Raw genomic sequence first — 8770 nt, 5'->3', positions numbered from 1 at the left:
TGTCACATGACACTACGTCAGCCAGTTTTTGGGCTTGAGACGTTGGTAGTATCTTAATATTAGACATTTTTTTCGTTTGAAAAACATGTTTGACGTTCCAAACTTTGGCCAATTTTATTCATTATATTTGGCATAAGTTCAGTATTTTCGCGCGCGATACGCACATTTTCCGTCTGCCTCGATCTCATTTTGAAGCTGACCTGTCAATTCTCATCGCCTTCCGAAACTGCTTCATTTTGCAGCTTCCCCGAACTCTATCTTTGTCTTTCTGGGCTAACATCCTTTCAGACCTTTTCTAATTACCTAGTTGTCCACATTCTTGTTTCTCCTCATTATAGAGGTAATGTTGTTGATTGCGACGTTTGTAACGGGAGTGTTGGTGGTAGCAGTAGTGACTGGTGATCTGGTCAGATTTTAAGCCTGTGGTTTGGTAGGGATTGAATCATGGATGAAAACCGACGAGTGCTTACTTTGACTGAAGTGTTATCTAAGCCCTTAGTCACGACATCATCTTGAGACCAACAGAGCCAGCTGTAACCCGAAGAAGAAACAAACATCCATGTGTAAAGACTTTCAGCAATCAAACACAGTTCTCTCTGTCTATTTTTTGTACGACACAGAATGACTTGATGGCGGTTGACGACCTTTTAACAGATGCTGAGCTACGCTTGGAAGTTTCATTAGGTCTCTAACCAACTTTTGGGAGTGTTTTGATGCGAATAACGTTAGGCTTGATCTGCGTCTTTTCGCGAGGAAGTTCCGGGTTGTGAAGATGTCTTCCGATAATTCTTTTATGAATTTTCGTCGTTACCCTTTGGAATATTGCGTGTAACTTATTTTCATGGCTTGAGCACACGTGTCTACAGATTTTACACCTTAAAAGGGGGCGTATTCCGTGTTAACTCGCGCCTGATATTTTAATGAAAAAGAGCGGCAAGTTGTCTCTTCGTACACGGTACTTTTTACTTTTCAGCTGCCCATACACATTACCGAACTACAGTTGATGATGGTATTCCTTATGAGCCTCACTTAAGCTTAAAACCGATCCTCGTCAGAATTTTCTAGCACTTTTAACATTTCGATGCTGATGTAATTTTTCCGCCACGACTAGTAGTTTCATTGTACAGCGTCTTTTAGGCGTGCTCATTAAACAAAGCAACCTGCTCTCAGCAAACCACGTAACTTATCACTTTTGGAATATTGTTGGGCCATTGTGTTCTGCTGTTGTCTATGGGGCGCTCAAGGTGGAGAGCTGGGTAGGTCTCCTAAGGAGGATATCATGAGCGAGGGACGTGCAGTACTGCGTACATCCTAGTACAGTATCACTGTGAAAATGCTAATAAGCTTCCCAGTACATGGTCCCACACATGCAGATGACCGTATCAAAAACTTGCCAATAGTCGTTTGCAGTCAACCTGGTGACAGTTGAAGGTCATTCATATCTGGTTGGGGCGTGGTGATAAACACCAACGAACTCATTCAGCTTTATTTAACTCAAGTCAAGTGAGAAATAGGGTTTGCTGCACTTATTTGGCTGAATGTTACGCGTTCGGATAGGCTGAGCGAACACAGATACACATGCGGCATTTTCAGGGTTTCTCTCTGAAAAAGGTAATGCCCCGTGTTCTTCCCCACGAAGTTACATGCCTAGGATTTTCTCAGGTAGTTTCATTTTTTCATGAAATTCCGTGAGGTACGAAACTCGTGATCAGCATAAGTAACCACCAGTTTTTACTGGCATAGCTGTCCTGTCTATTCGCTGGTCCTCTTTCTTATCCCTTCATCCACACCTATTTTAGATCAGGTGAAGGCTAACAGGGGCCGTGTCCTTGTTCACTGTTCAGCAGGGATTTCGCGCTCGCCCACTCTGGCCATAGCATACCTCATGTATACTTGTCGTATTTCCCTTCGGAAAGCCTACAGGTAAGTGCTTTTTGCGTATCGTTGTTCTGTATTTTCCAACGTTTATCCTCTTTGTAATGTGAGAGATGACTATTGGTATGGGGACAATAATAATGTATTCTTCAGTTTCATCAACTCAGTAGTACGTTGCTACTGGTACATCCTGAACATGCTACACTCGTATATATTTGGCCTGCCTTATTCTGGACATGGAAACTCGTTTAGCCGTTTGATTGGTTCGGTCTTTCACAGTATGGCTAGAGGGGACACCATCGGCTTTGACTGTCTAGGGGACAACCCCCACTAACGGTTGTAATTGTAGTCGAATTTTGACATCTACGTCGCCTCTGGAAACTGGACACTCAGTAGACTCCTGTCGCGCGTGCCTCATCTTTACAAATTCCCTCAAGGTAGCAACAGTGTTGTGAAGCAACGGGAGGGTACTAGAATCCCTCTGATTGATTCGGTTACATGCATACACAGAAATTCTTGTGATTACAATACATCCCTATCTACTGTGGGCGATCTGAAGTGACCACGTGTTAACAAGTGTTTTGTAGCGGTATCCTATTGGAAATATACTGTAACCTGATCCTTGCAAGGGGAAGGGGCGTCTCTAGTCACTGTGACCAGGAATTTTCCCCTGAAAATTTGGTCACAGGTTTTCTAATCGCAAACAGAGTGACGCAGAATCGGGTTTTGTACTGGGCATTTCCTTCAGCATATGGGTTTGTAAAACTCATCTGAGCAAGCTCTCTATGATGTCAGTTGATTTTACTCTAATGTCTTCGGCATTTTCTAGAAGATTGATGCTAATAAAAAAATCCCGATAGTTTCAACAACACATGCCGTTCGGACCGAATTCTCAAAGTGACTTTGCATATATCCTTGAATGCATCTGCAGTAAGCTAAAGCCAATTCAATGTCAAGCTAAGGTACCTCACGTGGGTGTGTATCCAGTGCACCTCACGAAACCCGGAAACGTTCACCTCCTCTATCCTGTTCGGGACGCTTCAAATTACCATCGACTGCTTTTCAGTCTTCTCTTGCAGATGCATTTAGATGCAATCTGGGGAATTTTTTGCTGTATTTTGTAGGAAACACCGAGCAACGTTGGCATGAAAATACTGTGTTATAGGAGTTTGTAGGTTTTAGCCTGCACCTGCAGCCAAGATTCTGGGATCTCGTGGACTCATGTTTTCCGCTCTAAAATATTCTATTTCTCGCTTTGTGGACAGGTGAATTCCGCGTCTTTTGACGCTCGCTATTCCCGGGATAAATCCTTATGGATTATTATTCCGTGGATTATGCCCTTTACTTCTTTAGAACTCAGTTTGCTTACCTGTGGACCAATACATGACGGGAATCTTATTGTTCCTATCTACCCTTGGGCAGTCTGGGAGCATCTCAGCACCCGTGTTGCCTTCGGGTGGCAAGGTAGCCAGGCATTGAGACGATGTTACAACTGGACGACCACTGTTGCTTTTTAATGTTATTTCACTGCAAGTTACTCCCGTGAGAAGATGAACCTGCTATTTGTGTGCCGTCGTGCGCATTGAATCTGTTACAGTTTCGAAAATAGACGGTTCCGTTCCTGTTAGACAGTTAGTCGCAATTTAGCAGAAAAAACCGACCGTTTGTTGCTTTGACGGGCACAGCTTTACTTCCATATTACCAAAGTCCTGGTTAGAGAGCAGTTTGTGCTGCCTTCGCAGAGCATATGCTTCTTATGCACAAGGTCGAAAAAATTGTCCATGTGAGTAGCAGAGAAAATTCCGTTGTTCATAAAGGATACCCCCTGTAACTGCCATGCTCATCAGTCATGGCTGTTCTCTTTGGAGTTTTTCATACTGTTGTGAGATGAATGAATCCGAAGCAAATTCGATGTCTGAAATCCATCCAAAGTTGTTTGCGTGATTGTTCGATCTTTGCCTGAGTTATCTGAACTTTCAACATGGCCGGTGTTAAAGCAACTTAACCTATTAAGTTCTATGGACTCAGCTGATTGTTCTCATTGCCTGAGTCTGTTAGATGTCGTCCTACTTTCTTCATTTTCACGGCTCACAGTCCTTTCCCCCTTCTGACTGTGAGATTATCCAGGATGCGTCGATTGTTGTTCACTGGTATTTATGGTTGGGCCTTCCTTCTCTCTTATGGTATCTGCCTGACCACTTGATTTCAGTGTGCTGCCCAACGAATGGCCATAAAATTCCACCGATAAGGGTGCCACCAGGCATGAAAAAATCACCATTTGGGTGATTTAAACCGAAGCCACGCCATGTAGGCCGCGGCATCCATCTAGGTTATATCGCGCTTTTTTAAGCTGTTCAGATTGGCCGGAATTTGAGGGCGCTTTTGATTGGACTGTTTAGTTATTATTGGATATCGATTGCTTGACTCGATAAACTGGGGTTGCATGCTCGAGCTGCTTGTGGTACTACGTGAAACGCCGTAAGTCGCCGGTGTTGTTTTCGTCGCTGTTCGCCCACTTGAGTATGATGGTTACTACGGTGCCTCAAAGTAGATTGTGGCGGCCACCCTTTCAGATATTTTTAGTGACGAAGACAGTCCGTGTTAGGTAACATTTTCGATTGGTCGTGTGCGGTTTTTCCCTCCGTAGGGGAATGACTACAGTTGTCCAACATTCCTTGTGGTTGTTGTTGTTGATGTTAGTGTGTCACGTGACTTTTTATTTTTGAATTCTCTTATCCGATCATGCTGATTTACTCACGTGACGTGTAGGCGAATTTTTTGTGCCAGTGTACGTCACAAGATGTACAGCTGAGTGAAATCACCGGTACTGATATTACGGGGCAGGAAACTGCTGTTTTTATATTCATGCATTGAATTGGTCCACTCCTCCCGCGTAACAGACATGGCGCAAATGCATTTTTAGAAGATGAGTCAGTGAGAGGGGTTAGATGGACAAGTAAAGAGGTCTAGATAGATTCTAGTCTAGATTCATTCACTAATGGTGGATGATTTTTTAACTAGGTGACTGATTGTTCGAGGTGTCTCACCGTGTTTGGTCAATGCGAAATAGGGAAGAACGGTTGACTAGAAGACCACACATACGTATAGCACTTTCCTCTAAAATATTCCAGGACCCAGTACTGTTGTCAATGATTTGTTCATCGACTTCCAAATTTCGCGTATCGCGGAACACTAGTTTATGGTGATCTGAAGCACCCACGCCGCTTGTTTTGACAAATGGTTATCTGCAAAGTCTCGGAACCCTTCTATTCCATTGTGGCTGACTTTTATTTTATCGCTAAAATTAAAGTTTGTTTGTCCTGTGGGTTATTCATCCTTTGGTTCCCTTATTCTGTCTTTCTCTTAATAGCATCATCAAGAACGGTCGGGCAACAATAGCTCCTAATTTCAATTTCCTCGGGCAGTTGGTTGAATTTGAGCGTGAACTTTTCCCTGCCTCCGAACCATCTTCAGGTGAGCCACATGCGGTCCTTTCCTCCTTGGATGTTGAATCCACTATCCCAGCCACTTTAGCGTTGGTTGCTGATAAAATCGACTCACCAACCGCTTCTACACCAACAACAGCAACTTGCGTGAGGCCAATCGTGCGACGTCCTTCGTTTGTCGTTGCCTCCCGTTCGTCCTTGTCACCTAAGCACTCAATGATGAAGAAACGGGATCGCCCTACTTATCTCAGCCTAGAGGCTCCAGGATGCTCCACCACATCCCGTACATACCTTCCGGGTAATAATTTGGATATTAGTCCCACCGAGGGTAAACGGAGCCGAGTTTCATGCCTTACCACATTTTCCAGAGGATCAGCGAGCCTTCTACCTTCTCCTTGTACTGTTCTGTCGAGACTGGAATTGTCCTCTCCGTCAGATGTGTATTCGCACTCGGTTGTATCTGCTCAGCAGCTGGCGTTTCCAGCGACCTCAGATCATAACTGTAAGCGTAAACCATATGATATTACTACGGCCTTGTTTATTCATCCATCAACAAGCTTAGACAAACTCTACTTCGAACCGTGTTCCGTGAGTGATTATCATCATCCTCGTCGCGACAGGTTACTGCGTTCAGTGACATCACTACCCGTTCCACCTCGACGTCCAACGCTTCTGGCCGAGCGACGTTTATCGTCCCAAGCCAGTGCCCCGACTACTCCGCAGTCCTCCTCTATAGATTGCCCGTTACTACCTATTCCGAGACCTTTGCACCCTAAAAATGAAGCAACTGCCTTTTCCCGTCCCACTTCGACAAATCCCACGATCCCTTTGCCCGTCAGTTTTGCTCACAATGAGTCAGCTTCTCTGCTGACGAAACAGAAGGCAAAGGTGGATTCGTCGTCCTCCACTGAAGCGCCCGGTCGTGTTCTATCTAGCACATACTGTGATATCAGACCGCCAGGATTTACTGACACACGTTCGTGTTCAGTAGACAGCTTATGCAGGACGTCGACCAGGAAGTTGCTTTTTTGCTCGGCGCGCTCAAACTCAGCAAGTGGTCGTGGATCACGAGTCAGTTTTAGTGCGCCAGCTGGCCCAACCAACACCCCTATTTCACCCTTTATGACTCCCAACTTGCGGAACTCCGTTTCTGCGGGCCAGGATGTGTCCTGGTCTTCTCTGTACCCGGGAGCGACACCCCTACTCACCGTACGTCGTGCTCGTGGCCCCCTTCGCCCAACTGCATTTGAATCTTGTCGCCAAGAACAGCAGCAATTATTCCACCAATCATCGAGTAGCAGTAGTAGTAATCTTTCCTGCTCATCGACAGGTCCGAACCCCACGCACAATGGCAGCCATTTCAACCCATACCCCGTTTCATAATGCTCATCAACCCTACGTATACAGTACTAGCGTTGTTCCAGTCAATTTCAACAGGATTTGTGCGTCCTTTTAGTTTACTTTTCCCATTTGGAAACAGAATCTCCGTTTTTATTTGTTTTTTAAACATTCATTGGAAAGCGTACTAATGTTGTGTATGTCTATACTCATTTGTTGCATGATCCTGCTTCATCCCATTTCAGTTCTCCAACGGTACCATAAACATTCAATATCAGGGATATTTGCTCTATTTTCCTCCCAAACAGAGCAACCGTAACAATATTTTCCCTTCTTAAACCTCTGCCTACTACCACCGTCTTCTCAGCAGTATGTGCATTCCAGCAAGCCTGAGTGGTTCATGACATCGAAGTCAACGCTCATGCCTTTCAAAAAGCACCTATCTGCGAATTAAAGAATTTTCGTCGCCGGAAAAACCCACCGCACATTATTTGTACTTCTTAACTTGTTTCGTCCCGCTTGTTTCTAGCGTAGCAGTGTTGAATTTCTCACTGAAGCTCGTAGCTCTTTTCCTCAGTTTTGGCGGTATTTTGAAGTTCCGGTTCTTTTTAATGTGTTTTAGCGTGATCATGTTCTCGGTCGCCACAGGGGACCATCAGAAATCGACTTTCCGTGTTTTTCAACCGTATCGATGTGACGATGCCATGGGATATACGACGTTTCGGGCATCCGTCCTATTCCGTGCACGTCGTACCTCCAAGCGATGAAAATTACATAACACGATTACTCTAGATTTCAGAAATAGACCTGTGACTTCCACATCGTTGTTGCCGTAAGGTAGAATTCACGGAGATTCTCACACTTGATTTCGGCGAGTTTTCGGAATCCAAAGTTCACAAGATAGACGTGGGTGGCGGTAACAGCAACAACATATCTCGTCAAAGCATGCGCTCGATTTATGGCGATAGACCAGGCCTTCGGGAAACCAGTGCTTTCTGCATGTTGCGATTCTGATCCACCTGAGTGTTGGTTGCGTTCCTACAGGTACGCTTACCATGCAGGGCAGTAAATCATGGTTTCGTAACTTCTTCGGCCACGAACTCATTGTGCCTTGACGTCGTTGCTTCATCGTCTTGACTGATAGTGGGAAGCAGTAAGATGAACTGATGTATAAAATGCGCTGAATACGAGTGGCATAACGCAAAGGTACACTGCAGTCAACCGGTATGAGCTGTCGTAATGGGAAGCTGAACATTTCATGACAACCTGTACTCAGGAAGTGAACACACCGATAGCGCCTTTCTGGTAACCACTCGGTTGCCGTACGTACGAAGGAAGTCGCAATTTTACATGATCGTATATCATATGAAGCCACCTCCCTAAAGAGAGAGAAGCTTTTTGCTGATTGGTTATTAAACATGCTTCAGTATGAAAGTAAAGGTGGACAAACATGGGGGATATCTCTTTCAGTCAATTACTACAAGACGTGGTGTCACCATACTTAAACGATCGTAAATGCACTTGTAAAAGGGAAACTCCGCGATTGTTGGTACGCTTAAAATACTGAGGTAATCCCATATTTCTTACTAAAACAAAGATATCAAGCAACACTCAGTGAGGTCTTAGAGTACCAATACAATTGCAAAATATACAATTGAATTTACCGTGTTGAAGCGGATTTCTTTCGGAGAGCCTGCACTACGTGCTTCTGTTTTGACTCTGGCGGTTGTGAGGGTGGGGGTTGGGTTTGTTTCGTGGTTGGCTTGATTGTTGGAAGGAGTCGGCGGCGTAGACTAGGGAAGTTTAAATGCTTGGGCGTATTTCTTCCCAAGCAATGTGTAGGGTAGCGCAGTTTTATAGAGACAGTCTCGACCGTTTCCTACGAACTTGGAGTTGTGTACAGGAATACGTGTCCGAGTTCCTCGATTAGTCGGTTTCTAGCGGATGAAGACCGACCCCACTGTCAGCGATTTTGTTTGTGTCTGACCGGATGGAAATCTAGTAGTTTTTCGCAATCCGTTGAGATAATCCTCCAGTCATGCAACCAATATAATTCGCACAACATTTGAGAGCAAATCAACAGATCACGATGGTTAATTCGAGGACTGGCA

At 44.7% G+C, this 8770-nt stretch overlaps 1 protein-coding gene across 1 annotated transcript in view; it reads left to right on the top strand.

Moving 5' to 3' along the window:
* T265_15277 (hypothetical protein) overlaps positions 1-7323 on the top strand; it is a gene marked incomplete at both ends in the record, with an annotated part of 23070 nt that extends 15747 nt beyond the window's left edge. Inside the window, 2 exon segments of the mRNA XM_009177376.1 lie at positions 1800-1923; positions 5246-7323. Coding sequence (XP_009175640.1) covers positions 1800-1923; positions 5246-6704 — 1583 coding nt within the window.
* Between the last annotated feature and the right edge of the window lie 1447 nt (positions 7324-8770).

This window comes from Opisthorchis viverrini (genome assembly GCF_000715545.1).
Source record: "Opisthorchis viverrini unplaced genomic scaffold opera_v5_422, whole genome shotgun sequence".
Taxonomy (NCBI): domain Eukaryota; kingdom Metazoa; phylum Platyhelminthes; class Trematoda; order Opisthorchiida; family Opisthorchiidae; genus Opisthorchis; species Opisthorchis viverrini.
This window is presented reverse-complemented; position numbering and strand designations above follow the sequence as displayed.